This window comes from Antechinus flavipes, chromosome 2, assembly GCF_016432865.1.
Source record: "Antechinus flavipes isolate AdamAnt ecotype Samford, QLD, Australia chromosome 2, AdamAnt_v2, whole genome shotgun sequence".
Taxonomy (NCBI): domain Eukaryota; kingdom Metazoa; phylum Chordata; class Mammalia; order Dasyuromorphia; family Dasyuridae; genus Antechinus; species Antechinus flavipes.
Window position 1 is genome coordinate 231,798,553 of NC_067399.1, and position 25,952 is coordinate 231,824,504.

Sequence of the window (25,952 nt, forward strand, 5' to 3'; positions counted from 1 at the left end):
CTGATTTAACTGATAAAATTTTTTATTTCACTTTTGAATTCTTGTACACTCTTCCTGATTATTCCATGTAAGGTGAAACTAGAACTGTTTAAAAGACAGACACAAATCTAGTACATCAATAACCAGGGATTTTGTTTTTGCTATACTATTTTCACAACCACGTATGTGCTACGCAATATACCCATCACAGAAGCAAACGTTAGGCAGAATACTGGTCAGTAAAAACAAAGCAAAAAGAGCTACCAGATATACAGACAGGCTCGGTTCCACATTCACTACTGCGTTGATCAAGCGCCAAGGACTAACTGCACAATGGTTCAGCAGGGGGAGGAGGGGAGTGTTTTTGTAAATTTTTCTTTTTTTTTTTTTTTTTAATCAGTGCATGAATTTTACTTGTTTTAGCAGACAATGGACAAACAGATGGTATTGACAGCTCAGTGGAATGTTAAGGTGGCGAGACGGTGCTGTGAAACGATAGGCCTGGATGCTTGGAGTCCTTTCCTGTGCATGGTTCATGCAACATTCTGAAATTACAGGGTCTCATTTGGGCACGCCTGATGTCAGGTACTAACAAGTATGTTGGGGCTGCATTCCAGGAGGAAATAATGGGAATGGTTACCTACTGACTTAAGCCAGATACTGGGTATGACTTAAGAGCAGCATATTTCAAAGAACTGGAGGAAGACTGAATGGTGGCACCTGCAGTTCTGGCCTGTCCACAAGTCCTGGAAAATTCCCCTCCCCCCTTACCCTTCCCCCCCCACCCATATATTCACAAAAAGTAAAGCAAAAATATACAAAAGGACAGAATTCACAAAGAAAAGAGATAGGTAAGAAGAGACTGAAAGAAAGAAATCTAGGAAGGAAATAATTACACTAGTAAGTGGAGAGGACAGTGTGGATAGAATGGCTGGAGGCCACATTTTGAGTTCTAAACTGGGAATACCCTAAAGTTTTTTTTTGTTTTAAATTTTCCTAGAGAAAGGCAATCTTGTAAACACACAATTCTTAAAGGTAATATCCAGCAAACAAATAAGGCCATTCATAAAATATGCATCTTTTCTTGCTTCAACTCACTTGTCACAATGAAAGGATGATTCCACTATTTAAGCATAAAGTTGCAAATTGGAAACTCATTGCTGCAGGAAAGAGGTTTTGTCACATCTAACTACTGAGAGGTCCTTCCAACTCAGAAATTTTGTAATTCTATGATTCTAGGTTATATGTGCATTGGACCTTATTTAGCTTCAAAATCCAGGTGACTAACACAATGGAATTTGGAGGTCATGGGTCAATTTTTCCCAGAGGAAAAGGAAACTTAATAGTGACTTTCACCAGTTCTGGATTGTAAACAGCCCAAACTGATGGGTGCAATCACATTTTTAGTTGTCAATGAGCTGGAATACTACCAGATGGTTGTTTTATTCCTTGTCCCAGTGTCACAATATAATCTCTATACTTTCTGTACAACTTTACAACAGAATTGTACTTTGACTATTTGGATATCAGATTAAAACTTTCAAAAAAGTTACACATAATTCAGATCTACTTTTTTTTTCCTACCATAAAGAAAGAGTTCTGCTAAGTTACAAAACCCCATAATCACAGTGTTCAGTTTAAAAAAAAAGAGAGAGAAAGAGAGAAAGAGAGAGAAAGAGAAACACTCAGTAATCCTAACTGTCAATATTAATCAGAATCAAACTCCAGAATGCCATCGTTATTTGTTTTTACCAATCTCAGTTTTTGATACAAACACCAACTGTTCACCCTACGGACTGTTTTTGCTATGCTGAGGTTGTGAAAAGTTGACGTACGATTCTTTGTCGCACAAAGGGATATATGTGTAGGGTACAGAGTGATATTGAACAGACAGTGGAGCATGATAGCCATTAGTTCTCTCCCTCACCAGCATCCCCTTCATCACCCTGGTTTTCTGATGTCCATAACTGTAAGAAGAAAAAAGAAAGTATTTACTTATGCAATTAGCCTGAATTCTGGCTCTCTACAAAGCTAGTTCCAACCTACTTTTCCTAATATTATTTTCTGCTAGTCCCCACCTCCACACACTATACAAATTATAGTTTTTTGAATATGCCCTCATTCTTTCCTATTTCCACACCTTTCTGCTCTTTCTTTCTCTTCCACCTAACATGCCCTTCCCTACCAATCTATTTATTGATGTTAATCATTCTTCAAAACCTAAACACCAATTACTTTATGAAGTTTTTCCTTGATTCTTTTCCTTCCTTACCCAGAAATAATTTTTCTTATCTGATCTTGTTGTATACTTTACTTATGTAACAGCCATATTCTTAATTTGTATTATGTTCTTTTTCCTCTAATAGACAGCAAACTCCTTGAAGCAAGGAGCATGTCTCATTTATTTATTTTTGTTTCTGTATTTGTTTATATGTATTGTACTTATTTATATTTTACATTTTATTTATAATAGTATCTAGCACAGTATATTGAACAGTATTTTATAGCAGTTTGATAAATAAATGAGCCACATAACATACTATTTACTTATAGGTAAATGGAAATATAAAAGTTTTAGTTAGGAAATGTATAGAAATGGAAAATTGTATAAAGGGACCTGAGAAATAAATGAACTTCTACACAATCATTTGTTAGAATGCATTACCCAAAGTGTCAACAAACAACAAAATGCTAGTGTAATGTGAATTTTTTTTTTTTTAAGGATTCCAGCTTCTAGAAAAAATGGTGATAAACTCAAAGGAAGTGGCATCAATTATCTGAGGGTAGTTCCCAAGCAGAGTAGGGATAAGATAATCAAAGAGTCGTGCTACTTACAGTGAGATTGTCCCTGAGTAACTGCATGATCAGAGTACTATCTTTGTAAGATTCTTCATTCAGTGTATCCAGTTCAGCTATAGCTTCATCAAAGGCCTAAAACAAACTACAAGGATTTAGCAGAGTATTCCTTGACACTCATTCTCTTAAATTAATTTTTCTCTTTAGCCAAAACTATAAAGAAAACAGTCTTCCATTTCACTCTTAGATTCTGGTAACACAGCCTATGATCCAGCTTAGCAAATTTCAGCTTATGCACATTTACAATCACCATTCCTCTAAAGATAAAGACAATTCTAAATGACAAAATGCCAAATGAGAACATTAAGAGCTTCTTGTTTGCAGGCCAGTAAGAAGCACTGCCATCATGTGTTTTCTGCTAGGTCTACTAGATTTCTGAATTATACAAAATGTTTTTGATTTAGTTTACAATCTGATGCTCAAAAACATGGATAGAAAGTGCAATAAAGTTAAAATCTTTGAAATGTTGAATGGAGAGTGAACAACAGGTTATAAAACTACTACTCCTAAAACTAATTCACAATTGAGCTACAAAACACTTTTCAAGATTTCATTTTAATTCCAAGTTTCATTTATAAAAGTTCTAAAATAGCAGTGTATTTTTGAAAGCACATAGAAAGGACAGTTAGGTTATTTAAAAAGAGGTATCAAAGTGAGGATATAAAAACTACTTAGATAAGCACAATTTGACTTCAGGTCTAGGTATAATGAAGATCACGCTCCAGGCCCAATAACCAGGAGAGAAAAAAACCCAAGTTGTTCCACTTAAGCTTCCACCCCAACATTCCCAAATAACTCTAGAAGAGAAATGAAGAGAAGGGGATTCAATTATATGTTTACAAGACTCAGTTCTTATATTGTGGGCATTCTCCTCTCCAAAGGACTGGGTCTCACAGAAGACTTTGTCTATGGAATAACTCAAATAAGTTTCAGGTAGAGAAAAAATATACATAAAACAATCCTTTCTGCGGGTCGGTGACCTACTCTAGTGGGAGACACAAAAAAGGGTCCACTCACCGTTTTTGCCAAACTGCAAGCTTTCTCGGGTGAATTTAGTATCTCATAATAAAAGACAGAGAAATTGAGAGCCAAGCCAAGTCGAATTGGGTGTGTGGGCTGCATTTCTTTCTTACTAATTTCAAATGCTTCCTGGTAAGCCTGTTGAGAGTTTGATACTGTGGCTAAGAGAGATTAAAGAAAAAATTTTAAGCTGCATTCATTCATAGATTAAAAGCATTATAACAAGTTCTCACACAGTCTGATAATATTTTGTCAAAACTAATTTAGCCAGGTGGATAACATGTTTTCCCCTCAAGTGTAGCTGGATCAGTGACATCCACCATAGCCTGGTGCTGATAAAACTGATTATACGTAAGTCTAGGGCTTCCCCTGTTATACAGTCCTTTCAAAAATGAGCTAAGTTATACAGTCATGAGATATACTTTAGGTCATTTCTGAAAAGTTAATCCAGAGAGGTCAAGAGAGAAAGGCTCACTGGCTTCCAACAGCACAAAGTATGACAGGATCAACAACCAGATGATCTACCCAGTTTTATTCCCTTCAAAAAACCAAAAGCAACAAAACAAGCAACGCAATTCCCTTTCCCCACCAAAATCAAGTAAAGAGAAATCTTCAGCCAACACAAACCCATCAAATCTGGTATTCCTTGTGTTTTGTTTTTTGTTTTTTGGGGAGGAACTGTCAATTAACCTTTAGCCAAGATTAAAGTTTGATGATAAATTCAGTTAATCTTAAGCTCACTGAAATAAGTTTAGCAAAAATTCAGGTTATTTTGGACTTTGGGGATACTGCAATTTCTGGTTTCCAACGGCCAAAAAATATCCACCAAGACATACCTACTGCATTTCTTCGCTGTGTCCAGTACAGTTGCAAGGTTCTTATACTATGGTTACTATTGCTGCATTGTTAACAATGGTGCTTTTCTATATGGCTAAGTACCTGGACTCATTCTGGACATTAGCATTTCAGTTCCTTAAGGAGCTTTCTCAGCCATTGGGGAGCTATGGGGTGAGGGTCGAACAATCACTTCTATCTTCCTTTCTGAGTATTTCTGGATAGGGGATTCAAGAAAACTTAAATTGTAGCTTTTCCTTTGATGTAATTTTCAAAAGATGGAATCAAGTTTCCTAGGTCAGAGATGACTAATGTTTTTGCTAAATGCTTTTAAACATTTTCTTGTCAAACTAGTTAACAAATATTATATCTGTAAATACATGTCATGTTTTCAGAGCATAATTTGTGTATATATAAAGACAACGATTTAAATCCTGTAGTTTACTACACACACACACACACACAAAAACCTAGAGGCTACAGAAACACTAGTAAAACTTTTACTGGGCAGGTCCAACTTAATATTAATAGCAGTAATATCTAGTATTTATATAGCACTTTAAAGCTTATAGATCAATTTACAGGTTGTCACTTGAGCCTCTTAACAGTACCATGAAGTGTTATCTATCGTTATTCCTATTTTATAAATTAAGAAACTGAGGCGGAGAGAAGTTAAGTGACTTGCCCAGGGTCATATAAACTAATAAATGTCTGAGGCAAGATCCATATTAAGGTTTTCCTAATTCCAAGTCCAACATTATTCATTGTGTCATCTAGCTGCAGTTGGAAAGTCACATCCCTGAATAGGATATCATCATGAATACAACTTCTCTGATGTGGACCTCAATATCATTCTTGATAGGCCCTTGGGCAATTGGGGTTAAGTGACTTGCCCAGGGCCACACAGCTAGAACATATTAAGTATTTAAGGCCAGATTTGAACTTGGGTCCTCCTAACTTCAGGGCCAGCACTCTTATCCACTGCACAATCTAGCTGCCGTAATAATCATTTATATTAAATATCAATCCTGAAAATTTTAACCAACTCTTTGTTTTAAGTTTGGTGGATTGTGTTTAAACAGTTCATGTTTCCTGATTTTGAGATACTAAGTGCTATTGCATAATTGTCATTCCACTGAATGTGTCCAACAGTCTCATGAAACTGACAATATGCATACCACCCTCAAATGGCTTCAGGTGCTAGAATTTAAAGAGAATTTGTTATTACCAAAAAAAAAAAAAAAAAGATTTAATTTTGAAATTTGATGGATCATTGTTCACATCACATACAAGGACAGAAGCAAATGAATTAACTTTAGTTAGCTAACATGGAGTCTGATCTAGTGAATTAAGATCGTAGTATCACCACCAGTTAAAAACAGATTGGGCCACATCTTAGCCATCACTGATGCTTTCAAACTATCAAAAACAAACAAAAAACAACAACAAAAAACACCTTGCCAGATTCAAACTTCATTTCTAAAAAGAGATATACCCAAACTTTCAAGAGAAAGATTTTCTGAAAGTAGTATTACTAAATTAAATTTTAACTGCTGAAATCATGGTATAAATATAATAAAATGCTATTTTATTAACAAATTATTAAATAGATTGTTATGAAATGAAAAGTAAAGTGAGCAGAACCAGGAGAACAATTTATACAAAAATTCACAATAAAGCCAAACAATTGTGAATGATTTAAGAAGATTTTGAAAGATTTAAGAATTAAGAAGAATTTAAGATTTAAGAAGATCAATACAATATCCAACTACAATTCCAATGAGCCAGAGGACTAGTGAATATATTTTTAACCCTGTTTTATAATGAGAAAACTGAACTTAGACATTTTTGACTTGCCTAAGGTCAAATGACAAATAAAGGCAAGGAAGATATCTAAATTCTAGTCTCTCCTGACTCTAAGTCCAATATTTTCCCCACTAAACCAAATTCTATTTAAGTATGTATATATGTTTTTACGAGTATATTGTTTTTACAATGCACAGTTTCCTCTCTCTCCCTTCCCCACTCCATCTCTTATTATGAAGATTTAAAGGGGAAAAAAAAGGAAAAAAAATGAGCAAAATCAGTACATAAAAAAAAAATCTAACTATATTCCTTTTTCTACACCTAAGACCCTTCCCCCCCCCCAATTTCTGTAAACAAACATATACGTTCTCTTAAAACCCAATATAATTCAAACTAAGTCCCAAGATAAAGATATGATAAAGAGATTAAATATTCAAAGTAGCATCAATCTTGGTTATTTAAAACATTACTTACTTTGTTTATTGTCTCCAGATGCTACCTCAGAGAGATATCTGAAGTAATCACCTTTCATCTTTAAGTAGAAGACCTTACTTTCTGGTTGTGTGGCATTGAGAATAAGGTACTTGTCCAAGAGCTCCTAAAAAGAAAATCACATTCAAGATTAAGGATTTAAGGTCTTGTTAAGGTTATTTTAATACAGTTAAGATATTTTTAAGCAACAAATCACTTCTTGTTATAATCATGTTTGGCCATTTATCTTAAAGATACACTTTTTGGGCAAAACACAGGCAAGAGCTCTATTAATTAGGAATACCATAGAACGAATTCATGTACCAAACAAGGAATTTATCAAACTAAAAAGGATCTCTAGAATCCCTTCCAACTTTGAGATTTAATGAATCTTTTATCCCCTTTTATCCCATGTCATATCAAAACACAACAACAGTACACACTTTCCATTAAAGATAATTTACAAATTTCTTTCAGTATTTCCCTTGCTATGTGAGGATTCCTTTAAGCAGTATAGAAAATGATACTCCTTTCTGGAATATAAGTGCTAAAATACTCAAGATCAGAGCTGGGACTATGGGGAGACAAGACAAACAAGTCTTCCTTGTACAAAGAAAGTTCAAAATGTCAAAAAATTCCATTCTTCACAACCTAAAAGCATTTAGTTTGGGATAAGTGGCTTGTGTTATAATAAGGTCACAATACCTTAAATGAACAATCATATACAGAGATATATGATTTCCAAATCCAGTAGCAGGGGAAGCCCTTAACTTTAAAGCCTGGCTTAGACAACATAAATGCCTAATTCAGGTTGTTTAGACATGATTCTCCTAGTTTAAAAAGGAAAAAAAAGGGAGCGAGAAGCTAAATTGCAAAGGTTTAACAGTAATTTTAATGCCCCATATTGAAACACATAGAGAAGAATACCATGGAGGGCAGGGGAAAGGAACACTAGCTCTCTGACAATTAAGTTTCATAGTTTCTCAAAAGGAAGTTGTCAGGAGTAGAGTTTTCCCCAGGTATATAAACTGGGGCAATTCCCTAAGGTCCTATCTGGCTTGTGATTGGATAGTGAGACAGGACTATCAGGAGAAATGATGATTTCTTTTCCCTTTCAGGGCTGTCTGTAATGTTCATTTGAATCCAATTTCACCCTCAATTCACCCTTTACCAAACATCAACTAAGTGCAAGGAACCAAAATACAGACAATCAAAACAATTCCTGACTTCAAGGAACCTGCCTTACACAGGTAAGTAAATAAAAGGTAATGTAAAAAAGAAGAAAAATATATTATGAAAGACTGAATGTAGGAGGTGGCACCTGAGCTCAGCCAGAATTTTAAGAGGCAAAAGTGGGAAAAGTACACATTTCAGGCATGGAGGATTGTGCAAATGATGGCATTAAGATGGGAGATAGAATGCTGTTTAGTCCGCAGCTTTAAGGTGGTTTGGCTGGAACTTAAAGCTTGCAAAAAGGGATAATAATAATTCTGTAAAAGTAGGTAGCAGTCAGACTACATGAATTCAAATGCCAGACTGAAATATTTGTTATCTTACCCTGGAGGACACAGCACATCACTAAAGATTTTTCAAGAATGACATGGGCAGCTGCATAGATTCAGCTGAGAAATAAATAAAAAAATTAAAAGGCTATTACAATATTTCAGTTAGGAGGTAATAAAACCCGGAACTAGGGTAATGGAGAGACTGATAGAGAAAACGTGAAGTACAGTTGGAAATGTGGGTATTTGAAAGGAAAGCAGTGACTTAAACAGAAATGAGAGGTTTAAAGAAGAGTTCAGTAGTAAAAATTATCTGTTTGGGACATTCTGAGTTTGAGAAAGTATGGAATATTCCAGTGGAGGTGTCCAGCAGGCAGGCAATGATATATATATGATTGCAGTTCAGGAAACAGATTGGAGCTATATACATAAGTCTGGTAGCCACTTTCATGGGCATGACTAATGAATCCATGTTAAAATTAGGACCCTTATAAAACTGTTTTCACTGGATATATGGGGAAGTATTTGCTTCAGGTCTTATGCTTCTGCTAAATACAATACTGCCCATAAGTAAAGAATACTTTTAGTTATATAGTAACAAACTATTTGTATATGTGACATATTCTCTTACTGAACTATAAGCACCATGAAGACAGAGAAAATGTCTTATTCAACTCTTGTATTAGAAGAAATAATGAGAAGGCTGATATCAGAAAAGCCTAGATTTACATGAAGAGATGCTGAATGAGTGAGCAGGACCAAGAGAACATTGTACAAGATTATATGATGATCAACTGTGATAGACTTATCTCTTCAAAAGCCAAGATTCACAAAAGTCCAATAGACATGGGATGGAAAATGCCATCCATCCAAAGAAAGAACTACAGAAACTGAAAGTGGATCAAAGCATACTATTTCCACCTTTTTTGTTTGATTTTTCTTTTTCATGGTTTTTCCTTTTTATTCTGATTTTTCTTTTACAGCATGACTAATATGGAAATATATTTAAAATGATTGTACATGCATAACCTATATCAGATTGCTTGATGTCTCAGAGTGGAGAGAGGTAAGAGAGGGAGAGAAAAAAAATTTGGAATTCAAAATCTTAGAAAAAAGAATGTTGAAAAGTATCTTTACATGTAATTGGAAAAAATTTTTAAAAGAATATGTCTTATGCATCTTTCTATCTCTTGGAATGACTAGCACAGTTTTTTTTTGCACAGTAGATACTTAATAAAATATTGGAACAGATGCTCAATTACCTATACTAAAATGGTAGATACAGACAACGCTATAAGTAGACTATTCCTCACATCATTTTCATGTGGCTTTGGAATTTTTTTTTGCATTTCAACTTCTCACTCCATCCTGGAGTGATATAATATTGGTTATTTTTTTCTCCCTCAACTCCTACCTATTTGATTTACTTTATTGAGGAGGAAAAATTGATGATGAAAGACTGCTTTTTCTCATGGGTTAGCTTAAAGTAGGAAGAAAAAAAGGATCCTAAAGTATAAAATCAAATGTTCACTATAAAGTAAACATTACAGAGAAAAAGATAAGGTTACACACTTTGCTGTAAATGCATCCATAGGTTTCTAATATAATCAAAAACTTATATCTAATTAGAAAACAGATCATTACCAGCAGAGACAGAATGATTTAACTGAAATAACAATGGATTTTAGAATCAGAAGATGTGGGTTCAAGTTCTAGCTCTTATTTACTAGCTATATGACTATGACTACTAATCTTTAAAAACTCAGTTTTCTCCTTTGTAAAATGGAGACAATAAACCTTCTACCACCTACCTTAGTTTTGTTGTGAGATAAAAAGCACTTTATAAACTTTTAAAATCTATATAGATGTTAAACAGTATTATTATTACCAGAACATCATTGCAGATATCCTGCAATTCTGCTTCGATTTTCTCACGGTACTCTCTGCCCATCTGCTGCTTCTTTTCACTTCTCTCTGTCTTCTGCTCAATGCTGGAGATTACTCTCCAGGAAGAACGTCGGGCGCCTACTACATTCTTGTAGGCTACTGAGAGGAGGTTCCTCTCTTCATTGGACAGTTCATGCCCTTGTTCAGTGACTGCTTTCATGGCAGCAGCCATGTCATCATAACGTTCGGCCTGCTCAGCAAGTTTCGCTTTCTGCACAAGCTCACTTTTATCCATGGTCATTCCCTAAAGTAAAAAGATAGAAGAATAAATGTTAGTTGGCTAGACACCATAGGGAACAAACGAACACTTCTCAGCTAGCACTAGAACTAGAAGGGGCCTCGTTTTGTAGATCACAGACCATTAGAGTTGGGAACCTCAGATATAAAACTTTAAGATTAGATGGAAATTTAGAATAAAATCTTGGAGCTCAAAGGAACTTCAGATTTAGTTGAACCTGTTATATTTTATAGAGAAAAACAGGAAAGTGACTTGGCCCAGGGTCACAAAGTCAGTGGCAAAACCAGAATTAGAACCAAGATTCTGAATGCTATCTTAATCACCTATTAAGTATTTTTCAGGGTCTTTCTCACAAACTTTCTCAGATAATGACAAAAGCAAGACAATAGAACTATCCAAATGTGCATTTCTTTGGAAATTGACCAAATGACATGAGTTTCACTCCACTTGACCCCTTTAGTAATGCTTATTTCTTTCTGATTAACTTTAGAGAGAAGACAGATTTTGATCAAAGTGTATACAAAGTGAAGAGTATGATGATAAATCTAAGTATATTTATTACACCTAGATATATGGTTTCATCTGACTGTAAACAAAGATATGGTGACAAAAGTTTTCAAATAGCATTATTTTTTTGTAACTTTTTAACCACATTTTAATATTGACAAATATTGTGGCATAGTGAAAACAGTACTAGATTAGGAATCAGAAGATCTTGAATTAAATTATGACTGTACCATTTACCAATCCATGTGACACTATACAAGTTACTAATCCAATCTAGGTATCAGTTCCTCAAGTATAAAATAGACCACTCATAGACTCCCTGAGGTTGAGGAATATTTATTTTTTGTTTTTTTTTTCCTATGTTCGGTGCTTGGAATATAATAGATTCTAATAAGTGTTTGTTGAGTCATTGCACAATACTCGATATATTGTGAAGTTGAAATTTTTGTATATAGTGACTATAGATATAAATGGAATCAGCTTGGGTAAAGGTTGAGACCTATTTTGGACATAGGGCTGAATTGGGACTATAAAGTATAAGATAACATTAAGCCAGTTTAGTAGCAGAGCATTTTATAACAGAGATACTACCTACAGAATTTCTTTTCTAATTAAATTTAAGATTTAAGGTTAAATAGAATATCCATGTGTCTATTTCATTTATTTTTATTGAGTCAATCACTCAAGACCAATCTTTTTTTTTCTTTATTAAAGCTTTTTATTTTTCAAAACATATGCATGGACAATTCTTCAACATTAGTCCTTGCAAAACCTCGTGTTCTAATTATTCCCTCCCTTCCCCCACACCCTCTCCTAGATAGCAAGTAGTTCAATGTATGTTAAACACGGTAGAAATACAAGTTAAATTCAATATGTGCATATATATTTATACAATTATCTTGCCATTCAAATCAAAACAGGAAAAAAAATGAGAAGCAAAATAAAATGCAAGCAGACAACAAAAAAGAGTGAAAATGCTATGTTGTGTTCCATACTCGGTTCCCACAGTCCTCTCTTTGGGTGTAGATGGCTTTCTTCATCACTAACCAATTGGAACTGGTTTGAATCATCTCATTGTTGAAGAGAGTCATGTCCATCAGAATTGATCATTGTATAATCTTTTTGTTGCTGTGTACCATGATCTCCTGCTTCTGCTCATTTCACTTAGCATCAGTTCATGAAAGTCTCTCCAGGCTTCTCTGAAATCATCTTGCTGGTTGTTTCTTGCAGAACAATAATATTCCATATATAATATAATATATACATAATTCCACATATAATAATATTCGTATACCATAAGACCAATCTTTCACAGATAAGCAAAGTGAAGTTCATAGTTTAAATAATTTATTTGATCAAAAAATGAAGAGTAAAATGTAAGAAAGGTTTTCTAACCTTCACATTTTGTGTTCTTCCCACTACACAAAGTTGACTCTTGCCAATTTTACATGAATTATATCTCCATATCAACTATAGAGTATGAGTTCCCTAATGGTAAGGACTATTATTATTCCCTTTTTTGATATCTCTGGCACTTAGCATAATGTTTAGTATGTAGTTAAGTTTAAACATATCAAAATATATAGCATTTAATAAATATCTGCTACCTTGATTTGATACATTTTTTAACCCTATCACTATGGCTTAAAAGACTTGGAGTTAGAAAAGGTCTAAATTTGAATCCTGACTCTAATAACTTATTGAGTTGTGTATGGAAAAATCATAATCTCTTTGAGCCTAATTCCTCATTTGTAAAGTGGGACTAATATCTCACTGAGATAGTTTACTAACTAAATGACAACATATAAAGCACTCTGTAAAACTTAAAACTTCCATATACAAATATCATCTTTGTAAAAATTCTTTCCTATTCTAGCACAAAGCACCCTATACATACTATTCTGTGCTACTACTAACTAAAACAAAGAAGGTTTTCTTCCAGCCTGTAGACTACTCAGTTAAGGATGCTTGTATGCCTAGATCTCAAATCAAACAGGTGGAGATGTTATCAGATTAAAAAAAAAAATTAACGCACTTCTGTCTTCCTCCCTCTCATCATGTCCCTAAGAGGGACATACCAAAAGCTTGAGTCAGAGAAAGAGTTAAAATCCTAGGTGAAATGTCAAATAAGACTGAATCCCGTTTGTCAGAGCAAGAAATGTTTTTGAAATCATCTAATCCAGTCATCTCAAAATGTGGTCCAGGTACCACAGGTACCAGGTCCAAAGTCTCTGATACTCTTTCAGGAGGTCAGCAAGACCAAAGCTATTTTCATCATAATGTTGAGATGTTCTAATTTCTAATATGGCAAAATCTAATATGATAGTTATAACCCATATAAGCAGAAGGTCTTTGGAGATCCTCAATTATTTTTAAGAGGGAGTTTTAGAACTAAAAAGTTTGAGAATTGCCCTCATTTTATTTTTAAAACTTTTATTTTAAAAATTTAACTTAACCACTTAACTGCCAACTTCTGCCCACTGACATTTTCCCTCAAAATAAAAGTCAAACCAATAAATATAAAAGCAGCATCTGACAGTGTATTTCACATTTTATATCCACAGAATTTCCTTTCCCTACAGGGATCCTCAAACTATGGCCCGCAGGCCAGATGCAGCAGCTGAGGACCTTTATCCCCCTCACCCAGAGCTAAGAAGTTTCTTTATTTAAAGGCCCACAAAACACAAGTTTTTGTTTTTACTATGTCCGGCCCTCCAACAGTCTGAGGGACAGTGAACTGGCCCCCTATTTAAAAAGCTTGAGGACCCCTGCCTAGGCTATATACCCATTTTTACTAAGATAGAGGTGAGGCTAGATATTACAATTATTCAGATCACCTGCCTTTTATTATTGTTTTCATTTACATTACATACATTCATACAATGTTGTCATTGTATATTCTATGCTAGTTCTCCTTTCTTTATCCTCCAGTGACTTACATTAACCTTCCCATATTTTTCTGCATTCTTCCCATTCATCATGGGAGTCATAATATTCCCTTACATTCAATGCCCCCTAGTGGATAGACACTTTAAATCCAGGATTCTTTTTTCTACCACTACAAATTTTATCATAAACTTGTCCAAGGTCACAGAACTACAAGGTTTTCCTAATACCCCATCTAATACTAACATTACATATTCTCCTGGAGAATCACCAGGTTACAAAATTGGGCATCACTATAACATTAAGTTTAAATGATTTTTACTTACTCCCAAGTAATATCTAACAATTCAACATCTATTCTCATTGGGATCTTAAAAGATTATGGGAGAATGAAATTATTTACTATATAACAATATATATAATATATAATAATAATTTAAAGAGTAGCTATTATAGTATTTTACATTACTTTCTTTTTTTTCTGAGGAAGAGGAAATTTGTAATTCTATCAATGTCCAGATCTCCTAGTGAGGAAAACCCCTCCTACCAATAGAAATCAGTTATTGATCTGTACCTTATAGTTTTATAAAGTTGTCGGGAACACTAAGAATTTAGCAGTGCCACTACTGGTTTGTATCCCAATGAAATCACAGAAAGAAAAAGACCTACATCTACAAATTATTTGTAGCAGCTCTTTCTGTGGTGGCAAAGAATTAGAAAATGAGTAAATGCCCATCAGTTGGGGAATTCCTTAATAAGTTACGGTATATGAAAATAATGGAATATTATTGTTCTATAAAAATGATGAACAAACTGATTTTAGAAAGGCCTGGAAAGATTTATATGAACTGATGCTGAGTGAAACAAGCAAAAACAGGAAAACACTGTACACAGCAACAGCAGATTGTGAAATGATCAACTATGATGGACTTGGTTCTTCTCAGAGATTTAGTGATCCAAGGCAATCCCAATAAACTTTGGATGGAAAATACCATCTGTATCCAGAGAGAGAACTATGGAACCTGAATGTAGAGCAACATATACTATTTTTATCCTTTTTTTTTTCTCATGGTTTTCCCTTTTCGTTTTGATTTTTCTCTCCCAACATGATTCATATGGAAATATATAAAAAATGAATATACATGTATAACTAAAAATTGTTTTTACACATAATTAGGGAAAATTTAAAACAAACCAAAAAACCCATACAAATAAATAAAATGTCACTATCAATGATTTAAGTCTCTCCTAACCATCCCAAGCTTAATGAGAGGGCAATTACTTCAGAAATCACAGCCTGAATGGCAAAAATTTATAGCATTTTCTGCCTCATGGCATTATACAAATCTTTTTACTTAGTACTGGGATCATAAAGATATTGCCAAGTATCTTGGGTCCAGGAATACTATGGCAGTACAAATAGACACACTTCCTATTTCATGCTTCTTCTACAATACCATACTTTCTCACACTTAAACTCTGGCTGACTTCAAGGTCTTCCATCATCTGAAATCATAGTCATCAAACTCATCTATCATTCTCCAATACATTTTCTTCTAATCAAACAAGCTTCATCACACTCCCAAAAACATGCCTTGTTCATAATTACTTTCAATGCTTTGCTTATAATTTTCTCTCAAGGAATCTCCCATTACTATTTCAATTCAATGAACATTGAAGGAATTATACCTACTCTAAAACCAAGCTTATGTTCCTACATGGCACTTTCCCTGACATTTCTTTCACATTCCCCCATAACTATCCAATCAATGCTGCACTGTGTACACAGTAAACACTTAAGTTCATCAAATAACTTTGTCTCTTTGCACTGAGAAAATGCAGGTTAATTAATGTTCTAGCCTTCTGCACTCTAAGATAACAATAGAAATCAAGTTTATAACATTGGGGAAAAAATAACTTACCATTACCTTAAGCTGACAGAAAACCTTCATTTATGACACCACCACTTTGACATAAGTAATGATAATCTATAACTAAGTCTTATTTATCTGTTAAAAAATGAACTTTCAGGAGATGACAAGATATTGTTCACTGCTGGGGCTTTGACCCAAAGATGTCAATTTAAAAAGCACCAATAGGGAAACCCTAATTTGCTTCCTAGAAAACTTTGAAAGGTTCAAGCCTAATCAGTCACTAGGACTGGTACTAAATATAAAGCATTCCATCAAGATACCAAAGCAGATAAATATACTCCTTAGAGGTAGCAGTGAGTCAAAGCCATTTTCCATATGAGTGGCAATCAGAGATATTTACATATATGTTTGAGAATATTTGTAGTTAATATATATGTAACCGATGGGCATCTGTTCTGAGTCACTAAATTTGTCAAGTTGAGAGGGTTGGGAAATACCTGTTACTACAAAAAGCTATTCAATTGAAATGTTGCTATAGAAAAACAAATAGTCCTGTTTTTAGTGGTATCCTATATGAACACAATAAAATTTCCTTGAAATCCAACCTAGTTCAAAGGATAGAGCAAATGAGCCCATAAATTAAATTTCTCCTTTTCCCAACCCTTCATAAGCATATTATTTTCCTGACGAGATATAGAATTCAGAACAGAAAATCGTCATATTCAATTCATTTTTCAGAGGCCAAAGGAAGAGTCAGCATAGGATGAATGTAAATTGTTTTTACCTACAGCTAATACATAGGTATTCAGAGGAGCATGAAAGTCACCTGAGGTTGACCAGAAAGAGCTTCATCATACAAGAGATAAATTTTGGCAGATCTATGAGATAGGAATGGTATATTAGTTTGGCAGAGTTGAGGAACAGAAAGATCCAAGCAGGGACAGTTTCTCCAAGGAAGGAAAAAGGAATTATATATTCAAATAAATCATCCATTATCTCAAACCAAGTACAGATCCAACAAACATCAGAACTGATGAACTTTTGTTTGACTTTATCTCTATCCAAATAACTGGATTATTGGCTGATACCACTTAACTATGCAAATGTTGTGTTAATTTGTGTTTTTTCTGTGGTGCAGTCAGTTAAATGACTTTAGTATAATAATAAATAAGCATATAGTTGTTTTATAATAAGCATTAGAACAGAATAAAGAGAACATAATCAGAAGATTAAAAAAAAAGTGAGGGTTGTATGAGAAAAATTGATGGAGGGTCTAAAATGTTAGATGATCAAGAAGTCAATCTGGTGAAATGATTAAGTAACATTGTAGCTATATATTGTCCTAGTTATCCACAGTATTCTACAGCAAAGATTAGAGCTGAATTTTAAGACAGTGATGCTATACTACTGCAAGGTACAACAAAGTCACAAGAATCATGTGGTTTGTGGGCATTAACCAGAAAAAGTTGAAGAGTTTCTGGTTCTTTTGTGTGCTGCTGGGAGAAAATCACTCATTGAAAACACCCACTCTAAAAATGTCTGTGTTCCTTTCTACACACAAAATTAAGAATCTGATAATGATAGTTGCTCCATTCAAATTTCTGAAACATTATTAGAAACAGAAGTTAGTCATCTAAAATACAGTTTCTAGTCCTGTGGGTTTCTCTAACTACCACACACAATGAACAAAGACAATCTGGAAGTGACAATCCTCAATAAGAAAGAGGTTGTCTCCTAACACTTGTCCCCATTCCATTGAGTAATAAACAACATTACTAAATATGTGTTCAATTAGAAAAGTTTAACTTAAAAATAAATAAAAGATAGGGGTTAAATGGTATGCCCACGGTCAGAGTCATTGGCATAATTCAAAACCAATGTCTTTTGGCATTAGATGTTCTATCTAATAAAGACTATAGGTTGTTTTTAAAAATACCATCTGTTGATTAACTAGAGAATAATTTCAGAAATATATTTAAATATGTTAGTCCTAAAAATAGGTACAAAGAGTTTAAAGCATACAAAAACATTTGACAGACTATTAGAAGAGACAATTCAAACTCATACATGTATGTCCAAAAACAGCCTAATAGATTAAAAAAAATTCAACAAATACATATTAGTACCTTCTACATGCAACACGTTATGGATACAGATAAAAGCAAAATAGTTCCTGATCTAGAACTAGAAGGAACTAGAATTGTACTGAATATAGGTAGGTACAAGGAAAAATGAGGAGACAGAATACTAACTGGGGAGAACTGAATTAGGGAAAGTTTTATGGAAGTGATACCTGAAGTCCATATTGAAAAAGCTAAGGATTCTAAGGGGTAGAAGTGAGAAAGGAAGGCACTTCAGGAATAGGACACAACCCATGTAAACTATATGGAAATGGGAGATGGAATGCTGAGTTCTGGAAACCGTTGGTAAAGTCAGTTTAGATAGAATGCATAGCAGGCAAAGTTTGGAAATATAGATTGGATTCAGGTTGTGGAATGTGTCAAATGCTAGATTGAAAAAATCTGTATTTAATCTAGGAAATGGGAAGCTAAGAAAGATTTATAAGCAAAAGAATATAGTGGTCACACCTATATCTCAGTAATACTAATTTAGCAGCGGAAGAGTGAAAGGAGTGAAACCAATTATGAGGCACTTTTGTGAAAAATGATGGTGATATTAACAGAGTAACAACTCTGAGGAGAAGGGAATGTATGCGAGATTTTGTGGAGGTTGAAATGAAAAGCCTTAGCATCCAGTTAATATGGAGAATGGGCTGCAAACATAATTGTGACTAGAAGGACAATGGGAGAATTTAAAGGAGAAACAAGTTTGGTTTAGAGAAGATAATGATTTCTGTTTTAGACATAAGTTTGAGGAGTCATATATGTACAGATAATTGAATCCATGAAAAGTGATGAGATCCTTTTAAAAGGAAAAAGGGCCTAACCAGGCCCTAGAGGACAATCATTCTTTTTTTTTTTTAAATTTCATAACTATATTTTAATATAATTGGTTTTCTTGTAATCCTGTATACTTTAAGCATTTTAAAAAAATTATTTTGAAAGAAGATCCATGAGAACAAAAAAGTTAAGAACCTCTGATAACATGGTAGAAAGCCACCAGCTTGCTGGTTGGATTCTTGAGTCAGATTTATATAATTATGATAAAGAGTATCTGTGCAGTTAGTTATCCTCTTATCCTCAAAAAGTTCACTAATATCCACTGAAGTACACTACACGGTAGGAGGAGGGGAAGGATGGAAGAGAAAAGGACTAAAACCTCAAAACTAATTTACCATTCTAATTTAGAAGTGACAGTTTTTCTTCCAAGGTTGATCTATTGTATTTCTTTTATTTGTTACTCAGGACCAAAGATAGGTTCTAGTATATCTAAAATTAGGTTCATAATGTTTAGAGTTTTTTTAATTGGGAGAAGAGAGTGTTTGAATCTCATATTGAAGAAGTCTACCACAGACAGGAAAACAGAGGGACCAGACCACTATAGGAATTGTATGTATGTGGTCTTATTTTATAAGGCTTTCCTCTATCTCCACCTTTCAAAAGAGGACAATCATTCTTAATGAGTAGGAGATGGATAAGAATTCAGCAAAACAAAATAAAAAACAAATCACCACCAACAAAACTAGGGGAAAGCAAAGCCATAGAAGACAACGGAAGAAAGATTACCTAGAGGGGTAATGATCATTGACATTTATATGGCATTGTAAAGATTACTATCGCTTCACCCACATTTTCTCTCATTTATTCCTCCTAACAACTTGGTGAGATAAGTATTACAAGTATGATTACCCCTATTTTACAGATAAAGAAATTGATATACAAAGAGATTAAGAGACTTGCCGATGGTCCCCTTTGAATACGCATGTAATTAATTAAATGTTGACTCCTTTCTATTATACTAAGCTGCTTCTAAAGTTTCTGTTTGTCTTGTCTCTGTCTCTTCACTTCCACATACATGCACATACTTAGTTCCCATGTTTATATGACAATCTAAAAAAGACAGAAATGGCACTTTGTCTTTTTTGAAATCCATTTCCATCTAATTTCTATTCTAAATTTCCTTTAGATTTTTCAAAAAAAATTCATGCACTCTTATACATCTATATGCAATATGTATGAATGTTATTCATACATGGATACTTCTGTTAACTTTTCACAACAAAGATTTAATTCCTAAACCAAAGTAGTATACCCAGACTGGATGACCCATGAAATCCTCTAGAGACTATACCTGTAATCCATCCCAGAGTTTGATCACTATTAGAACTGAAGTATTGTTTGTTATATGGATCAATTATCAATGGTTATCACAGATCTATTCCAATCCAATTAGCATTTATTAAACATCTATGCAAAGCACTATGCTAGTTATTTAGAAATATAAAGAAGAAAAACAGTCTCTGCCCTCAAGAAGCTTAGATTCTACTGATTCAAATAAAATTTTAAAGTATCCTTTGTTCCTGATGGACCAGGAATAGGAAATGTTCCTGATGTCTGTTCTTTCTAGTCCAACCTTCTCATTTTAAAGGCAAACTGAAGTCCAAGAGAGGAGATATGAATTGCCTAAAATCTAAAGAGCAGTAGAGCCAACACAAAGAATTGGGTCTGCTGAACTTTCATGACACAAGGCTGCCCCCTACAAAGAAAAGGCAAAAACAGTTCTTTAGCCTTCACATGAAAATGAGAATTGAGAATATAACAAAGGATCTAGTCAAAACATTTTAAGGCAACCCATCTAGGGGCAAACTCTAATACCTAATAACATTCATACTTGCTTTACAGTGCTTTTGAATACCTTCAGCAGATCAAGACATTTCAGAAATAGCCTTTACTATGGAAACTTTGTAGGAAGTGGGGGAAAAAAAAACACGAAATAAATTAATTAATTAATACAGGTTAAAAAAAAAAACAACTACTTACATTATATATAGAAAACTGGCAAGATAAAAAACTAAGCCATCTTCACTGACCTGCAGTCTGCTTGGAATGACTTGTTCTCTGGATGCTAAATAGGTCATTGATCCTTTTCATCTCTTTCCAAGTATTAGAACTAGATATATGTGTCTACATTAAAAAACATTTTAGGAGAAAAATCTGTGAGATTATTGGTTTTTAACACAAAATTCAGCAAGGGGACAGGCAGAAAAAGTGAGACTAAGGTACTAAGTACTCCCCTTAAAAAGTTAAGTTCACTTCACTTACAAATGAAGGGAACTATCATTTACAATCAAGTTTGCAAAGATTATCTATTTCCTAATAAGTTATTAAATAGATCACATGATAAATAAGACCAAAAAATCATTTTTTAGTTCAAATTATTGAAGGCTGCCAACATGGCTAAATTTTTGTGGTCTCTATTGCATGGGAGGAAATTAGGTAGGAAGAAGGTAGAAAGAACAATGGTCTTGCAAGTCAGAAGATTGGCGCTGAAGTTCTGGTTCAATTTAGTATGTAACCCAGTACAAATCTCTTAACATAGCTATCCCTTACCATCTAATGCAGGTAGAGAAGGTACTGGGTCTAGAGTCACGAAGAACTCAGTTCAAGTATAACCTCAGATGCTTATTAGCTCTGTGACCCTGGCTAAGTCACCTAACTTTTCTCTGCCTCAACTTCCTTAATGGTAAAATAGGAATCCTACTGGCCCTTACTTCAGAAGGTTGTTGTGAGGATCAAAAAAGACATTTCTAAGTAGTTAGCACAGTGCTTGAAACACCATAAATAATTAATAAATACTTGTTCCTACTTCACCATCTCCAGCCCTAAACTGAATAGAATTAAATGATAATGGATGAAAAGAGCTTTAAGGGTTATTCAAATGTCAATTATTCCTCTAAATATAAATATACTGTTCAAGACCTTGTGGAATAGTGAAGAGTGTTAAGACTGGAAGTCAGGAATACCAGTTCTTTTACTAACTACTGTGTGACACTAGGCAAGCCACTTTACCTCATTAAGAGCCTCCTTTTTAAACAGAAGTGACTTGATGATCTTTAAAATGCCCTACAATTCTTCTTGACAATTCTGAAATTTTATGACATATAACAAACATCATTCTTTCTCTGAGGAAGGTAGGGGATAAATTAAATTCTCCCGTAGGTACACACGTCAATCATTTAGCCTAAGTGAGTCTGTTACAACGCTGATACCTCTTAGAACTCGGTATTCTTGGTCCAATGCACTATCCACTAGATGACATTGCTTATTAGGATATCTATTCCAAAAGAAGTATTTGTGGGAATTTAATATGAGAAAAAGTAGTAAGCCAATACAGAAAAACTGAGGTTGAGAGTCCATAACTTCAAATTACAATAGAAAAGAACTTGGGATTTCTGGGGCTGAGAAAATAAATTACTAGACTGATAAGCCAGGAATTGCCTAAAAATAACTGAAAATTTTTTTCTGCTTTATCACATACAGTATAGTGCAAAAAAAGAGAAAATTACAGTACTGAAAAACTCACTGTTAATAAATATTGCCCCACTCCCCCATTCCTACATACCAGAACCCTTCAGGAATTCCTATTTAAGACAAAGCTAGTATGTCCTCCACAGATTTTGTCTTCAGGACCACAACTTTTTGCTTAAGCACAATTCTGAATTTTAACAGAACATACTGAGGACTAAAAAGCATTTGCTGTTTGTTGTGAAGTTATCACATGATGTTTTGAGCTATAGTGTTTATCCAACCTGGTTCATTGTCTCATTTAATGAAAAGTGAGTGACTGGACAAATATCTACTGATCCAAATCTACTGATTTATCATGAAGATGCTATTTCCAGATGCTACTTATGACACTATATGCCAGAAGACAAAGTGATATTCCGAATATTCTGTTCTTTTACTTTTTAAAAAACAATCCAACAAGTAGAAAAATGCATTCTTATATCTAATTGCCTAATTTGACCATATAACTTGTTGCCTAATTTGAAGATACAAAAATGGAGTTTCCCTCTGATCAACTAATATCTACAATAAGATAACTTAGAATTTTAGTTTAGACTTGTAATTTTACAAGTCTAATTTATAAAACTCCTAGAGAGGAAACTCTCAATCAATGCTAATGATCAACAACTATTCAGTAACTTAACAGCCTTAGAGATTCATGTGGGCAATGAGAGTTTAAATAGTTTTCCCAGCGTTACACAACTAATATCAGAAGTTGGACTTGAATCCAGATCTTCCAAACTCAAGAGTCAATCTGTCTCAAGAGATAAGGTATTATAGGCAAAAGAAGTATTTTTATATGAAATTCCTGGTTATGTCACAGTGAATGCAACATGTTTACAACTGGGTTGGATCACAGCTGTAAGCAAAGAAGGTATCTGATATGTCACTTCCATTTTTTAGGTCAAGTGACCTGAGTATTGGAACTCTACTAGCCTGATTATTTAGGAATTTTAACCAGTCTGCTTTGTGGAACTTGTTCCATCTGATATGCCATGTTCTAGTTCTAAAATGGTATCAATAGCCATTACAATTATAAATAGGCCAATTTCAACCATAACCTAGGGAATGACACTTGTTGATATTTATACTTAATTATGATGGTTGAGGACCATTAAGGCTTGATGTCTAAGTCGATAAATCACATGTATGAATACTCATTCTATAAAAATCTGTTTAAAAAAATTCTGTAAAATGGCTCAATGGTGTCTAATCTCACAAGGTGAGCTAAGAATTATAATTCAATGTGAACTGGCTTTTCATATTTGGAAGTCAGACTTCATGTCTCAATTTAAGTCCCCCCAAAACTCACATGGTTTTATCCTCAGCTTTTCCTCTAATACTCTCAGAAGAAATTCAGGAAAAAAGACAAGACCAGAAGGAAATTTTCCAGCTACCGGTGAGGTACATATACTGAAAGGAATCTATAATATATAGCACAAAATTGAAATTCATATAGATTGACAAGGAAAATCTAACTTTCAAATCTCCAGATTGCCATGTATTCATAACGTCTATGTAAAGGGATTTTTCATGAAGTTTCATAGATTTGCATGTATATTTGACCTCTCTGCTTACGCTTAGCAACTTTCTCTTTGGCTTTCCAGATTCACAAAATCTGGCCAAATTCCATCCACCCACACAGGGCAAGTAAAATCAGAGTCTGATGCTATCTATTCTTAACAAAGAGAATGAAATTAGGGCCAGGAAGAGGAGTGTAGATTTTTACAGGTGGGCTGATAACCTAATAATTCTGCCACCACAAATCATTACATATTTCCATTTTCCAAAACCAATGGCTTTCTGGGGATAAAGAGGAGGTGGCAGAAGAGAAGCTACCCAGTTTACACACTCCCCACCACTGATTATACAGATCCCAAGTCCAAAATGTGACTGAGCCCTGAATAGATAGATGACTGACAGACAAAAACTATATATGTATGTGTGTGAGGAAAGAAAGAAAGAGAGAGACAGAGACAGAGACAGAGAGAGAGAGAGAGAGAGAGAGAGAGAGAGAAGAGAGAGAGAGAGAGAGAAAGAGAGAGAAGGGGAGGGAAGGAAGGGGAGGAGTTATTAAATTAATATTCCCCAGAGAATGTTACATTTTCTTTCCTCAATTTTTTTTTTTTTTTTACTGCTGAAAGAGCTGCATTTTCTTAATTCCTATAGTATTTTTTTGTTTTGCACGACATCAAAGTGCACTGACAGAACCCAATAAGCACCGAATGATAAAATGGCTTTACTGCAAAGCAGAGGGTGGGAGCTCATTTCCGTCTGCGCTTCCCAAGGTTAAACCCCTTACTCACCAACAGTGGGCCTAGCTAAAAACTGGGAATGAAGAAAACACCCACATTTCATCAATTAGATTTGTTTGTATGCACAAAACGTGGGGGGTAGGCAACAAACTGCAAGCAGCCTAATCTCGGGGCCCAGCTGGTCCCTGGGTACCACGCCAGGTTGGAAAGGGGATGGTCGGAGCGGGAGGTCCGGGCGGGGGTGGCTGCAGGCTGGATGCTGGGGTACTCTGGAGAAAGGAGGAATAGATGGATGGAAGAATGGAAGGATGGATGGATGGATGGCTAAACAGGAGTCAGGGGCCAGACGCGGGCCCCCAAGGGGAAAGGAAGGGAAGCGGAGGGCGGCCCTAGCGAGAGGCGCGGGCCCAGGCCGGAAACAGGGAGGGGCCGGCACGGGCCAGGGCATGGCCGGGACTAAAGAGTCGGATTCCGCAGAGTACAGGACGGGCCGCGCGCCCCTTGATGACCCCGCCCGTCCACTCACCGGGGGTGGGGGGTGGGGGGGTAACTCGGCCTTCCTGAGGGGAGTTACAGGCTGGGCCTCCAGGGGCCCCGCACTCACCGTGCAGCGGGCAGCACGACAACAACACACTTCCCGGCAAGACTTTGAGACCTGCAACCGCTTCCCTTCCCAAATCTCTCCGCAGGCAGCTACAGCAGCACCGGCTGTTCCCCTGGGGTGCGGCAACGGCTACGGCGGCAGCGGCTGCTCCACTTCCGCTCCGGTCGCCGCTTCCGCTCCGATGGAAATTTTGTCCCGCCTCCTTCCCCCCCTTCTCCTTTCCTCCCCCTCCTTTCCCCCGCTACCTCCTCATTGGGCCCTAGAGAACGAGAGCGTAGCGCGGGGGCGCCGGGCCCTGAGTGCAGGGGCGCTCTGGCAAGGCAGAGAGTAGGAGGAGGAAGAGGAGGAGGAGGAGGAGGCGTGTGGGGATGTTGGGCTTGAGGGAGGGAAGACGCACGGAAATGGGGTGAAGGGACCTAGAATTGGGAAATAAGCCCAAAGGTGAGAAAAGCGTGGGAGATGGAGGGGAGGGGCGTCGCTCTGGCTACTTTATTTGTTAGGGAGGTAGAAAAAAGACCGGTTACTTCATTTTGACCTAATGTTTGCGCTGCTCCTAGATGGGTTTTAGAAGAAAAGAGAACGTCAGAGCTGAAAGGACATAGAACAGAGAATGTTCTGGAAGCTGGAAATGCTTTAGAATTAGAAAATATCGGGATTGAGAGAGTCCTTACAATAGTGAATATCAGAGCTGAGAGAATAGAGTATC

The 25,952-nt window shown here is 35.4% G+C and overlaps 1 protein-coding gene across 1 annotated transcript; it reads right to left on the reverse strand.

Moving 5' to 3' along the window:
* Window positions 1-4: 4 nt before the first annotated feature.
* Window positions 5-25,415, reverse strand: YWHAB (tyrosine 3-monooxygenase/tryptophan 5-monooxygenase activation protein beta). Its single transcript, XM_051976494.1, has 6 exons — window positions 25,247-25,415; window positions 10,357-10,659; window positions 6,970-7,093; window positions 3,853-4,016; window positions 2,815-2,910; window positions 5-1,946 (listed from the first exon to the last, which is right to left on the reverse strand). Exons 2-6 carry the CDS (start codon window positions 10,654-10,656, stop codon window positions 1,890-1,892), a joined length of 741 nt encoding a protein of 246 aa, XP_051832454.1. The 5' UTR covers window positions 10,657-10,659; window positions 25,247-25,415; the 3' UTR covers window positions 5-1,889.
* Window positions 25,416-25,952: the final 537 nt, after the last annotated feature.